At 44.9% G+C, this 15,376-nt stretch overlaps 1 protein-coding gene across 1 annotated transcript in view; it reads left to right on the forward strand.

The window, feature by feature from the left end:
* The window catches only part of LOC146176382 (phospholipase A1-like), a 61,755-nt gene that overhangs the window by 21,649 nt on the left and 24,730 nt on the right, over positions 1-15,376 (forward strand). Inside the window, exons 4-5 of the mRNA XM_084582723.1 lie at positions 4,090-4,256; positions 6,841-7,008. Of these exons, the coding sequence (XP_084438849.1) occupies positions 4,090-4,256; positions 6,841-7,008 (335 nt within the window). The remainder of the gene's footprint in view (positions 1-4,089; positions 4,257-6,840; positions 7,009-15,376) is intronic.

Here is a 15,376-nt window from a genome sequence, read left to right on the forward strand (position 1 = left end):
CACACAGAACCTTCTTTACACACGACACCGTCGTGATCAGCCCGTATAGCTCTGGCCTCATCACGTTAAAAGTAATGCATGCACAACAAAGACTCTGCTCTGGAGAGTCACTCGCCAAACCTGTCTGACGTTATTTTCGGGGAAGCGTAGACTAGTTTTTCTTAATACAGAAAGCTGTTGCGGTACCTCCCATTGCGCCACACATGCGTTGGAAATGACAGGCGTTAATTTCGCTCTCATTCCTTTTCATAATAATTTTAAAATTTGTCCTCAGGGGGCGCTGCCCAGCGCACCCTGCTGAAAATGAATCAAAGAAAGCAGGGACGGAATAAAGATGACGAGGGAAATTGATTAGAGGGAGAGAACACTGTAAACTACACTACATTAGTAGAGCCGAGTTATTTAAGAATGACGATAGGATAATCTCCGCAAATCAGGGAGCAATACAAGATACTTGAATACAAAGCAGATTAGAACTGACCCTTTAAACTGGAAAAAGACGGTAACAAATATTTCGAAAAGCATATCCGCATGAATAGATGAAATTGCGACCAAGCTGATTAATGAACTTGACCCAAGAAGTAAGGAAATATTGTTACAGGTTTTGGAAACAGTTACAACGAATAAGCAGATTCCGGACAGCTGATGGCAGAGTAGAATGAATTTCATTTATAAAGGGAAATGTTAGGATGCACATAAAATCCTGCAGGCCGATTACGATAACATCTGTTATATACAGGCTGGCAATACAGGCGGTGAAACAAAAAATGCAGTAATGGGTAGAATGCCTACTGCTCACTTGTAGGGGTGGTGAGGCCCGTCAAGCGGTGTATAATTCACTGCTTTTTTCTCACCATCCCCAGTTTGCATGTACAAACTGAAATAAAGATTGATTGATTGATTGAAGATACTTAGAGAACTTCAGAACCGGTTTATAAATGGTAGGCGCTTAGATGACAGCCTTTTTGCGTTTACTTTACGCCTCGAAATAGCAAGAGCGGAAAAACTACCTTTGTATTTAGTATTTCTAGACATAAACGGGGAATATGAAGACGTTAACAAGGAGCTTCTGCGGAACGTAGTAAAAGAAGAATATATCAGTCATGAGATAACAGACTTCATAAAGGAAATGCACCGGGATAACAAAGTAGAAATTTCATAGGAAGGGATAAGGAGTACGGACGCTGTCAAGGTATGCAAAGGATTAAGACAAGGCTGTCCTCTAGCACCGCTGCTGTTTATGCTTTATATGCTAAATAAGGAACGGAGGCTACAAAAAAAGTAGTGTAGGTTTTAACCTGTCTTATATATTAGGCGGAAAGGTCGTAGAGTAGGGCCTTCCCGGTTTAATGTAGGATGCAGACGATATTGTGCTGTTAGCAGATAGAAAGAAATAGTTGCAAATTCTAGTTCAATATCGCTTTGACGAAGGGGACGCTCTAGGCGTCAGTTTTAGAGATTAAGTGGGGTCTGATGGGTTTACACGGCTCAACGTATCTGGGGGTTATAGTACAAGGACTTTAAATGTACATTGCGGCATAATATAAATATTGCGGGTGCAGTAGGGTCGGACGCCATAGGTCGGGTGATTGTTGCCAGCTCATCTTTAATGAAGTTGCGGAGACCGACGTCATTAGAAGGTACGGAAGAATGATCGCACCCGTGTCGACAGACAGGCTTGAGGGCTTGGAGCTCCTCCCGGATGTTGGCTCGAATCAGTGCCCGCAGATCCAGGTCAGCAGAGGTCGGGCAAGTAGCAATGCCGGGCTGCAATCGGGAGAACTGTAGCTGGTCGATGCGTTGGCAGGTCGCAATAATGGCGTCAACAGTAGAAGGATTCTGGGCAATCAGGGTGTTATAAGCCACAGAATTAATTCCTTTCAAGATGTAGTGTACGCGTTCAGGTTCTGGCATGGTGGGCAAAGTGCAAATATGGCCTCTATGTAAGACGCGTACGACTCATCGGTATCTTGGAGGCGAGAGGCGAGCTTGTTCTTCGCGACCTCAGTCCGAACTGCTGGGTCCACGAAATATTTGCGGAACTGCTGCTTGAATGTGGTCCAGTTAGTGGTGTGGGGTTCGCTGTTAATAAACCAGGTTCTGGCGACCTCAATGAGGTAGAAAGAAACATTCAGAAATTTTAGAGCGTCGTCCCACCGGTTGTAGTTACTGCAGCGTTCATAGGTGTCCAACCAGTCATCGACGTCTTCATCGCGATGACCAGCGAACAGCGGCGGGTCTCGTTGTCGTGTGGGCACAGTCGGAGGGGGCGGTGCAGCCGAGGTAGAGGGTCCTGCCGATTCGTGGGCACTCTCGGTAGACATAACGATGGTGGCAGACGGTAAACAGCGACCGGAACGTAGCTCCAACGAGAGGCAAGGCACAAAACAGCAAGTGGACCAAGTCTCACCTCTACCACTTGTGGAAGAAGGCCAGGTCGAGACGGCAAGGTCGAGACGGCAAGGCAAGGGATGCCGTGTCTGGCGTTTATTCCGATGGACAAAACCCAAGCGCGCGCCGGAGCCGGCGCCGCGGGAGATGGTGATGGTATGTACAAGAGGAAGAAGATCATGGTATGTACAAATGAAAGAAGATCCGTGGAGGGCTCACAATATCTCAGGTTGTGGGTAAACGAAAGGTTGACATACATTAAAAACACGAGGAATCACCGAGGGCAAAAGGGCGAAGAGATGCCGGAATAGCGAAGCATAGGGAATTCTGGGGATACAACAAGTATCAAGTGCTGAGGGGTGTTTGAAAGGAATTATTGTGCGCGCGTTTACTTTAGGAAATGCGGTTTTGTGCCCGAGATCGCAGGTAAAGTCGACAATACAGATTAGACAGCCGGGGGACGATTAGCAATGGGGTCCCACGGCAGAACCACAAATGAGTGGTACAGGGAGATATGGGCTGGACATCTTTAGAAGCACGAGAAGCTGAGAGTAAAATAATATATGAGGAATGTCTGAGGAAATCAGACAGTAACAGGTGGGTAGCTAAGGCATCTAAAACCTATACCCAAAAAGCGTTCACTCAGGATGGAGAAAAAACTAGCAAACTAACCAGTAAGTATGCTGGTCTAAAGAAGGGGGAAATGGACAGCGTGAAACAGTTCCGTCTGTCCGTTTCTCCGTCCATCCGTCCGTCCGTCCGTCGATCAGTCCATCCATCCATCCGTCCGTCCGTCCATCCGTCCGTCCGTTCGCCCTTTGAAGTGGAATCCGTACCACACATATTCACATTTGTATTCTATATGAGCAAGGAATCACCTTAAAAATCAGCCTGAGTAGAGTATTTGTACATGAACCTGTTTTGCCGCTTTTAAACATGATAACGTCATGTTGGTATAGCTAGTGGGCAGTAAAATATTGACCAATTTTTCAACGGATATACATTTTCACTTTATGTAGCTTAAAATGTGAAGCCCCACCCAGTAATCACTAGAGGAACACTTCTCCGTCAATGGCTTCGGAATACAGGTCAAGGTACCGAGTTCAGCATCGCTGGGCATTTCGTTTGAACATTATAAAATCTCCGCATTTGAAATGCACGCGCTAAGCTTCTAGTATATCTCTGTGGCTTCAAAGTTTTTACTTCATTCGCGGCCCTCTCTGTGATAAAGTTGCAATATTTGACCGTAACTCGGCCTCCTTAATGTTAATAACGCATGGCCTAACCACCCGTTAAATACATAGCTAAATGCGGCAAAACTTTGCAAAGGAAAATTAAATCCTGTAAACCAAGCCAGTCAAGCCAAACACTCCAATGATTTAGAAATGGCTTTAAGTTCTGACACGCTTACGTACTGTGATGAATCATGCCCCCTTAGGGAGCGCCTGTGATTACTACGCCCTCAATGTAGGGGACGCTCTTAACTTTCATCCACCCATATGTTGTTAAGGGAATGGAATTAGGTGACTCGCATAGGGTATAATAACTGTTGTCTTACAAGAGGTTTCCCATCCAGTGTCACCTTGGATGAGGCGCGGGCCTGAACCAATGCGTCGAGTCTTTGAGCCTTTCTCTCTGTGTATGACGATTTAGAATACAAACTCAAAAATTATGGTTAGTTGTGAATTTTCATTTCAGGCGTCCTTACCATTGTGCTGTGTTTAGCAGCCGATGAAGGTGAAATTACCATAGCTGGAGAAGAGTCTTCAGGTATATCGTCCCATAAATCGCGAAACCCCCCAAAGAATGGAGAATGGAGCGAAGATTTAATACAAGAAACGCTCCTGCTGTCAAACCTTATGTCGGTAAGAACTTCTTTGATACTAGTGTTAACATTTACAGTTTTTACTTATTTGGTTCTCTTTCACACAAAGCTGTTGCTTCATTTGGAATTGTTTTACCAGTGTTCGAGCAATTACGCAACACTGTGGCTCTTTTTAATAATATTTTAGATTTATTACATGTGTATATCTATACTCTGCTAGTATTTGGAACCGAAACACATGAGAAATATTAAACGCTTCTTGGTTTAGTTGCATTGATACTTAATGACATAAAGTGCAAAGCAAAGATTAACTATGCGGGATGTATACATATTTAGTCCTAATAATAAAGGAATGAAAATGTATCTCGATCAATGGCGTCATCGCAGATAAAATGCCCTATTTTTTTATTTCGCCAAACCAAGGCCGTTATAACTTCATTTCCATTCACTAAGCAGCATATTTAGATAGTGATTATTGTCTTAATCACATTGTGTTCACAATCTCCAGTTGTAATTTTTTTTGACAGCACTAATTTTAATTAATGTCTAACTTAATGCTTCTAATTCGATTTTCTTTTAATCGTCATTCACAGCTAATTATAGAATATAGCTGTTAAAACCATTAATCATTTACACCCTTTTTTACCGATGTTAAGCACTGCTTGTATTCGCGGACTATTATTCTTCATTGCTAAATAATTATTATTCACATTGTACTTGGGTATACGTTAACACTACTTACATAGTTAAGCTTACAATTTGGTTTTAACACTACGATGACCCCGCTTTCCTTTTCAATCATGTGCCACATACCTTAGATGAAATTCAGTGTAGAGCTTTGCAAAGACGACATCGACAGCTTTTGCCTCCTTGCTTCCCCTTATGCAATCGCACTTTTAATCCGTGCTACATCTGTAAGGACATCTAATTGATTTTCCAATTCATAGATATATGGCTTAGCAAAAAGTAATTTGCACAAATATGCCATTATTCTGTCATTGACTGGGTAGACTGAATTTTCGAGTTGCTATCGCATTTAATAACCAGTGATCTACAACTCTTTGAGGAACTAGCGGGCATGAATTGTGATATCACTTTTCTTATCGAGGTAAGGCGGCCAAAACTATACTGTACTGAAGGGCGGGAATGGATTCTTTTATCGAGATTTCCTAGACATCGACACCCTATTGACATCGACTGTACCATGCAAGAACGCTAACATTACTTAATTCACAAGTAAGGGGACGCAAAATTGCAGACCTGTCAGCTTACTATTTGTTATGTATAATGTATATAACTAAGCGAATAAATAATAGAATCAGGGAAAAGTTAGACAAGCGAAGGATCAAGCAAGATTTCGAGAAGGGTACTCTACTATCGATCTGATCATATCCATACCACCAACCGGCTGATAGAAAAATGCTCAGAATATAAAGGTCCTCTATATATTTCATTCATTGGTTACATAAAAAGCATTTGGCTCAGTAGAAACCGCGGCAGTCGTCCAAGTATTGCGAAATCACGGTGCGGATAATCCGTATGTGAAAGTACTTGAAAATATCTATCCTGGCTGCGAATAAATTATAGTTGTGCAAAAAAGTAATAAAATTCCCATAAAGAAAGAAGTTGGGTAAGAAGAAACAATCTCCCCAGTAATATTCACACCTTACAAACAGAAAATATTCAGACCTGGAATGGGATCTGTTAGGGATAAAGATTGATGGATTATACCTCAGTAATCTGTGATTCTTCGATGACATTACCTTGCCAAGTAACTCAGTGAATAAATTGCAAATAATTATCGATGACCTAGACAGGAAGAATGGTAGTCCTGAAAAGTTGTACGTAGAAAACGGTAATGTTCAACAGCCTTGGGATGAACAGCAGTTTGCAATGGGTATCGAATGACGAACTGGTAGGCGAATGCCCACTTATGACCGGTAGAAACTGCAGAAGCGGACCATTAAATGAAAGTAACTAGGATAATGAGATAGGGATGGAGCACATTTAGCAAGTGCTCGCAGTTTGTGACTAGCAGCTAGCTGGTATCACTCAAAGGGAAAGTATATAACAGTTGCATCTTACCTATACTCACCTATGGGGCTGATACATGGAGGCCAACAAAAAGGGTTCTACTTAGGTTGAAGACAACGCAGAGAGCAATGGAGCGGTAATGGTAGGTGCAACGTTAAGAGATAGGAAGCGTGTAGAATGGGTTAGAAAAGTAATTGGAGTTAATGACATTCTAATGAAAATCAAGAAGATATTGGTACTGGCAGGGCATGTAGTGCGAAGAGCGGATTGCAGATAGTCGCTTAGGGTAACAATGTGGATTCCAAGGGAAGGAAAGCGCCGCAGGGGCGGAAGACAGTTAGGTGGGCGGTTTAGGGTAAGAATTTCGTAGGGGTCGAGTGGATGCAGCTGGAACAAGACCGGGTTAAAGGATAACAGGGTCGTTTGACGTTTTGTCGTTTATTACTTCTGCGAATAATACACTAGTCTCTGATTCTACCCTCAAAGTTTTATAGCCTGGAGACAGTTTTCAGAGGCCTCTGCCGCGACCACCGCCTAATTGTTGCACCTGTGTATTTCTCCCTTTTTCATATAGTTTGTTCTCATTGCAGGAGTTGCGGAGCATGCCCAAAGAGGAATTGGACGAATTGTTACCTTGCTTCACGGACAGAAAGAGTGCGATGAATTGCTCCAAAACAGACAGTAGGCGAAAGAAGTTTTTGTTCGATTCACTTCTTTCGGCAGTGGTCAATTGGGCTAAAAGCAAGTTTTTTGAACAAGTGAGCTTGCTTTTCAATGTATTGAAAGGCTTTTACAATTATTAAATTTTTATTTCGCAGAGGTATGCACTTTGAGGTCACCTTCAATGAAATCGATATTTCTCGTAGATAGCATAGCCTTGCAAACATACCTTGTGGCAAAACAAATTAAAATGCGCTGTCGGACTTGTGGTACGCGCACGTATTTCCAACTTTTTGTGATTGTCTTCGGAGCACCCTCTGCCGAATAATGCATACACTTGCTACAATACTGCTCTATGCCTAAGCAACAATAGAATTTTGTAAAGGAGGGGAAAACGAAAGAAAAGAAATTACTTCGTGGCGCATCTTATGGCCAAGTAGTGCATGTGCACACTTTGCTAGGCTGCAGGAAGGAAGGCGAGTTCTGATCGGCATTAGCATATATAACCTGGAGTAATTCGTTCTGCTTCATATTTTTTAAGACGTTTGAGCATTGCGGTAGTTTTTTTGACCTGTCGAGTCGACATGCCCAATTAGAACATAAATGTTTGCGGCTGGAGGATGCTTTGTTCTATTGTATTGTTTGCTATTTCCACCAGTGCGAAAATGCGAGATTGCAAAAAACTATAAAGCACAGCTACTGGAAGAAAGGGGCGCCAGAACAGTGCTTCAATTAGGTATGGTGTACTAAGAACCAATACGTAAATTAAGTGAAACAATACATGGAGTCAAATGCGCGAAGCTAACGGGAAATCAACAAGACACACTTCTTATACAGGCGGCACACTTAAGCGATGCCTATAAACAAACGCTACCAAAAGCACTAGTTTAAATCACAAACCTTTGTTCAGGTGCATTACATTTCATAACATTGCATGCCTTCTGAGAAGTAACATTTAGCATGTTCAGTTCAGTCGTTCAGTCGTGTCCGACTCTTCGTGACCCTATGGACCATCTCACGCCACGCTTTCCGGTCTCTCACTATCTTCCTAACATCACATAACTTCATCTGCAGTGCCTCAAGGATGCCATCTAACCATCGCGTTCGCTGCCTACCCCTTTTCCGGCGACCCTCAACCTTTCCCAACATCAAATCTTTCTCCAGCGACTCCTCTCTTCTCATCAGATGACCGAAGCAGCTGAGCATTAACTTTAGAATTTGACCCTCCAATGAGCAGTCAGGGATTATGGTCGACAATATCGACTGATTTCATCTTCTAGCAGTCAAAGGAACTCTCAAGAGTCTTCGCCAGCACCACAATTCAAACGTGACAATTCTTCGGCGGTCAGCCTTTTTCACAGTCCAACTCTCGCATCCATACATCACAACTGGAAAGACCATAGCACGAGTTATACGCATCTTCGTTGGCAGACTAATGTCTCTGCTCTTTACTAGGCGGTCAAGGCTAACCATTGCTCTCTTTCCGAGAAGCAGGCGTCTCCTAATTTCATGGCTGCAGTCTCCTTCCGAGGTAATCTTGGAGCCCAAGAAGATAAAATCTGTCACAGCTTCCACTTCTTGTCCATTGATGCTCCAGGACTTGATAGAGCAAGACGCCATGATCTTTGTCTTTTTAATGTTCAGCTTAAGCCCAAACTTCTCACTCTCTTCTTGTACGCGCAACAGAAGTCTCTTAAGTTCCACTTCATTTTCTGCCATTAAAGTGGTATCATCCGCATATCTAAGGTTGTTGATACGTTTTCCAGCAATCTTCACTCCAGCTGAAGACTCGTCCAGACCGGCCTTCCTCATGATGCGCTCTGCATATAGGTTAAATAGGCAGGGCGACAGTATGCAGCCTTGCCTCACTCCTTTCTCAATCGGAAACCAATCAGTAAGACCATGCCCAGTTCTGACTGTGGCCTCTTATCCTTCATACAGGTTCCTGAAGAGACAGATGAGGTGAATTGGAACTCCCATCTCTTGGAGAGCTTGCCACAATCTGCTGTGATCTACGCAGTCAAACGCTTTCGCATAATCAATAAAGCAGAAGTAGATCGGTTTCTGGAACTCTCTTGCTTTTTCCATGATCCAGCGAAGGTTGGCAATTTGGTCTCTAGTTCCTCTGCCCTTGCGAAACCCAGCTTGCACGTCCGGAAGCTCCCGATCCACATACTGCTGCAGCCTTCCTTGGAGGATTTTCAACATCACCTTGCTAGCATGCGAAACAAGCGCGATCGTGCGGTAGTTGGAACAATCTTTGGCACTGCCTTTCTTTGGAATGGGGATGTAAACTGACCTCCTCCAATCCTGTGGCCACTGCAGGGTTGTCCAAATCTTCTGACATAATGTATGCAGAATGTTAACAGCGTCATGGTTGAGGTTTTGAAGCAACTCAGCTGAAATGCCATCAATTCCGCTAGCTTTGTTCTTAGCAAGGCTGGCTAAGGCCCATTCAACTTCACTCTTCAGGATGCCCGGCTCGAGGTCAGTAATCACAACCGTCTTATGTTGGGTTTGCACATTCGGGTCCTTCTTGTACAGTTCTTCTGTGTATTCCTGCCACCTCTTCTTTATCTCTGGGGCTTCAGTGAGGTCCTTGCCTCGTTTATCCTTTATCACGCCCAGCTTAGCACAGAAGCTTTCTTTGATATCTTTGATTGTCTTATACAGAGCTCTTGTGTTCCTTAATTGGCTGTTGTCCTCAACTGCTTGGCACTGTATGTTCAGGAAGGCATTCTTATCTCTTCTTGCTATTTTCTGAAAATCCGCATTGAAAGCCTTGTATCTTTCTCTTTCCCCCATACCTTTTGCCATCCTCCTTTCCTCGGCTATTTGCAAAGCCTCTTCAGATAACCAGTTTGCTTTCTTGCATTTCTTTTGCTTTGGAACTACCTTAGTAGCAACTTCTTGTATTATATCACGAACATCAGTCCACATCTCTTCGGGCTCTCTGTCTTCTAGATCTAATTCCTGAAATCGATTCCTCACTTCCCCAGCATATTCTAATGGAATTTGATCCAGATCATACCTGAAAGGCCTTCTAGTTTTCTGCGTTTTCCTCAATCGAAGCTTAATTTTCGCAACAAGAAGCTGATGATCGGTGCCACAATCGGCCCCAGGCCTTGTTTTTACTGCTTGTATAGCGCTTCGCCATCTCTGCCGGCAAAGAATATAATCGATCTGATTCCTGTACAAACTGTCAGGTGAAGTCCATGTGTACAGGCGCCTCTTGTGCTGTTGAAAATGAGTATTCGCTATGGTCAGGTTGTTTTCTTGACAAAACTCTACTAGCCTCTGCCCAGCTTCATTTGGCTCGCCAAGACCGAACTTGCCTATAATTCCGGATATTTCTTCACTCCCGACCTTAGCATTCCAGTCTACTATGAGAAAAACGTCGTCTGATGATGGGGTGCGGTCTAAAAGGCTTTGTTGGTCCGCATAAAACCTCTCAACGTCAGCTTAAGTGGGGTCTAATAAAATCTTGTTCAAAGTACATATGTGACTCTCAGTGAGGCTGTTAATCGCGGAGATTGCAGTAGTATTTGGTTCAATTAGGGGCCCAATAAGGGTTTTTTTGGGACAGATGATGAGCATGTTTTAGATTTGATATAAAAGTAAGTTAGAAGGTAAGACTTCCATCTTAGACTGGACATATTGTGCAGTTTGGTTCACATTAATCTAAATTTTGTCAAGAAAAGCAGATTCGAGCGAAAAGAAAGACTACAGGAGCACTAGTGGGCAGCTACACTTAGCAAAGTGACTGGAAAAGAACTTCTACATGGGCTTACTGTTACGGGGCGGAAAGCCGATGAACACGGGAGAACAGACAACAGAGATATCCGATGACTGTGAGATGATTTATTGAATCGCGGCGGGTCAAGCGCGACTGCTCCTACCGCGCCACTGCCCACTTCTTTCTCGTCCGTAACATTATTGTGCATTAGTATGCCGTTGTCTATGAGATCTATGGCATGAAGATGGGCGGGACTATGGGTAACTGGAATAAGGAAGAAGAGAACGGCTTCCCGCCGCGATGATTCCCCGATAAATCCTGGACTACTATGCTTTCAGCCCACAGCTCGCCAAAAGCCGAAGTCCAGGCATGCACCGCATGTCATGGGTGAGGGGATGTCCTAATATGTTGTGTTGTCTTGAGTTGATGGGGTCTTCTGCTCAGCCTCTCGGGAGTAGGATCATCAGGCCAATCGGGTCTCATATTGTCGTGCGGTCGTGTGGGTTGCGTCTTGGGTCGGTGGGATCATTTGGTTTCTCCTTCGTCATGTCTTCTGGTTGGGCCGGGGGATGGGGCAGAAGAACGGGAATGTCGCGGCAGATCCGGCAGGCTGGTGAGGAGCCAGACCATGCGCTCTATGGAACCCGCTGCTGACGGCGCAAGCTGAGATACAACGCTAAAGCTCCGGGCAGATAATGAGTGATGATGACGTACCCCCTCCAACCAAACCCTAGTGAAAAATCCCGTACTGCGACAAACGGGTTTGAACCGGTCCTGTATTATCCCGTATAAATTTGATACCGGTGTGATCAGTCCTGTATGAAGCTTAAACGGGTTTCTATCGGACAGGTCATGTCCGGTATGAATCTCATTCCGGACGGTCCAGTCCGGTATAGAGTTAATTGAGGGCAGACCACCTCCAGTATGCAATTTATACATGACATCCCAGTCCGGTATGGATATGAAACAGGGCGGACCAGTCCCGTATGAAGCTTAAACTGGTTTATATCGGACAGGTCATGTCAGATATGAATCTCAATCCGGACTATCCAGTCCGGTATCGAGTTAATACAGGGCAGACCATATCCAGTAAGCAACTTATACATTACATCCCAGTCCGGTATGGATATGAAACAGGGCGAACCAGTCCTGTATTAAGCTCATATACAGGACAGGTCATATCCGGTTTAACAGAAAGCAGACAAATCCGATATGAATGAAACTGATACGGGACAGAGTATTCCCGCTTCTCAGTACAATTCGGGCGGATCGTGAAGCTCAGCCAGGATGACCACGTCGAAACATGCCAACGCGCTAAATAAGCATGAAACCATACATAATATATACGTTAAAACTTTTCTGTATATGTGGAGTACGCGTTGTTTCGTACATACCTAGAAGATATGAAGCCGTGGATGTGTGAGCCAGCAAGTACATACATGCATCGCGTTTTGTTTTTGCGTGTGCAACAGTCGCTGCAGCTTGTACGATCTTGCGGTGCATCTTCATAATCTGCGACTGAAATCTGCCACCTTCAACGCGAAAGTGCAAGCAAGAATGTAGCGTTTCGTTAGCGCGGATAAAATATGCTCGAGAATAAATGAAACATCGCTGACCATCGAAATATGCACAGGTCAGCCGGACATCCGGAGTCGCTTCCTCGAGTGTTTACGCATGCAAAACACTTGGTCAGAGGTAAACTCATTGGCGTTGCGGCTCCGCTGGCAGCAGGTGGAGCTAAAACAACCAGTATTACAAGGGTTGGTGCACCGCATATATCTATATGTAGCAAAAATTGCATGCATTCGAAGATGATTACAAAACACATCAGCACTAGTAAATTGTGACATTCTGAGGTTTGTCTGCAAGAAAGCGATACATTGTAAAGATGCGGGACACGGATAACCCTTCGTGATGGCTAGAAAAAAGATGCAGCGTGTTTAAAGGGCGATCGCTCAATTACGAACACAAATACTACACCCTACAAAAATACACAAACTACAAAAGAGCAATCTCGACTACATAAGCAGATATATAACCACCATCACTGTGTCTGCCGTGGTGTAGTTTTTTTTTTTTTTTTTTTTGTTAAAGTGCGTGCTTGCTGGCTGAAAAGACCGGCGTTCGATTCACATGTAAATTTTTTTCCCCGTATTTTCTTTTTTTCTTTTCTTTTTCCTTCTTTTTTAAATGTAGTGGTGTTATGTAGTGTTCAGCATATATCAATTAACCAGAAACCGGACGAACGCGTCATTTCTGGAACTGATACCGGGCAGAGTATTCCGCTTCTGAACAGAAGTCGGGCCGATCGACGAAGCTCAACCAGAATGACCATGCCGGACACGCCAGCGCACTAAATAAGCATGATACCAAACATATTATACAACTGTTCTGTATATAAAGGGCACGCTTCGTTTCCCAAATACCTCGAAAATGCGAAGCCGTCGAAGTGTGCGCTAGCAAAATAAATAAGCATGAAACCATACATAATATATACGTTAAAACTTTTCTGTATATGTGGAGTACGCGTTGTTTCGTACATACCTAGAAGATATGATGGTTGGTTGGTTTGTGTGGTTTAACGTCCCAAAGCAACTCAGGCTATGAGAGACGCCGTAGTGGAGGACTCCGGTAATTTCGACCACCTGGGGTTCTTTAACGTGCACTGACATCGCACAGCACACGGGCGCCATGCTTTTCGCCTCCAACGAAAAGCTGCCGCCGAGGCCGGGATTCGATCCCGCGTCCTTGGGAACAGTAGTCGAGCGCCGTAACCACTGCGCCACCCCGGCGGGGTGGCGCAGATATATGAAGCCGTGGATGTGTGCGCCAGCAAGTACATACATGCATCGCGTTTTGTTTTTGCGTGTGCAACAGTCGCTGCAGCTTGTACGATCTTGCGGTGCATCTTCATAATCTGCGACTGAAATCTGCCACCTTCAACGCGAAAGTGCAAGCAAGAATGTAGCGTTTCGTTAGCGCGGATGAAATATGCTCGAGAATAAATGAAACATCGCTGACCATCGAAATATGCACAGGTCAGCCGGACATCCGGAGTCGCTTCCTCGAGTGTTTACGCATGCAAAACACTTGGTCAGAAGTAAATTCATTGACGTTGCGGCTCCGCTGGCAGCAGGTGAAGCTAAAACAACCAGTATTACAAGGGTTGGTGCACCGCATATATCTATATGTAGCAAAAATTGCATGCGTTCGAAGATGATTACAAAACACATCAGCACTAGTAAATTGTGACATTCTGAGGTTTGTCTGCAAGAAAGCGATACATTGTAAAGATGCGGGACACGGATAACCCTTCGTGATGGCTAGGAAAAAGATGCAGCGTGTTTAAAGGGCGATCGTTCAATTACGACCACAAATTCTACACCCTACAAAAATACACAAACTACAAAAGAGCAATCTCGACTACATAAGCAGATATATAACCACCATCGCTGTGTTCTGCCGTGGTGGGGAAGAAGAAGAAGGGCGTTCTGGGCGGCTGAGCCTGAAAATGTTGCTTGCTGGAAACAGCGCATCGGCCGTTGGCCGAGGTCTTTCGACTCCTCAGGACACTACCGAAACGTACAAAGTTGTCCTTCCACGCCTGCCCACCGGTAATGTTGTCCTTAATACCGTTTTCCTGCATGCCGACCTTAAGGGTCGCCCGTACCGAGCACCTGACTTTCGAGACGCGCTTGCACAGATTTTTGGCCTCCGGGAAATTTTGTGCATTGGTCAATACCAAATGAGCCACGTGTGGATGGTTACCTGCGAGAGTAGTTCTTCAAAGCAGAAGCTAATTAACAAAGCAGAGTTCCCTGTGAAAGGACTTCTGTGCATGGTGTTCGACCCGGATACAAAGAATGTCAAGGTTAAGCTCCTTTGGCTTCCACGCTATATGGAGCACCGGAGGATTGTGGAAGCTTTCGAGCCTTATGGAACGATTCAATCTGTGGAACGTGAAAAGTGGCGGTGCCCAGGGATGGAGCACATGGAAACGGCGAACCGTGAAATCTCCCTCACGCTCAAGGACGGAGTGTCAGCAAGTACAATTCCTCACACTCTTAATGTTTATGGGGTGCAGGCATTAGTGCTTATCTCAGGGAGACCTCCACTGTGTCTTCGATGCAGCCGGGTAGGCCATGTACGGCGTCAGTGCCGAACGCCTCGATACACCCAGTGCCGGCGCTTTGGGCATACTGTGGAGAACTGTGTATTAAGTTATGCCGATAGACTGCGTCAAGGCCAGTGGTCACGAGAAGATGACGTGGCGTCCGAACATATCATGGATGTGTCAGAGGTTGTTGATGTAACTGGTGAGTTAGGTCGTGAACCTCAAATTGATGGGGACCAGAAGCCTTCTGCACTTCACACCAACTCAGAAGAATCTGCAGTGACTGGCCATCAAGAACCAGCGTCTCCAGAGCCAAAACCGCCGGACCCGGGCCCGCCTGTGAGTGCCACTCAGAGTGCTACGCTTGCTGCCCAAGAACCACCTGTCATTGAAGGACGTCTGGATATGCCTCCTGTGGAATCAATGGGGAAGATACTGCCAGTGGATGCTCGCCTATCCTCCTTCGTCATTGATTCTCCTTCGTCGTTGGAGGGTAACAGTGAGCCGTCTGTGGCGCCGATCTCTGGTGCGTCCGGTTCTCTGTCGGCTGTCAGTGTGGCAGCGAGCGATGCGCTCCAATCAGGTTCGTGGGCCGAAGCCTTGAGTGTCTCAGAGG

The sequence above is a fragment of the Amblyomma maculatum genome, chromosome 10, assembly GCF_055883805.1.
Source record: "Amblyomma maculatum isolate TAMU_Amacu chromosome 10, ASM5588380v1, whole genome shotgun sequence".
Classification (NCBI taxonomy): Eukaryota; Metazoa; Arthropoda; class Arachnida; order Ixodida; family Ixodidae; genus Amblyomma; species Amblyomma maculatum.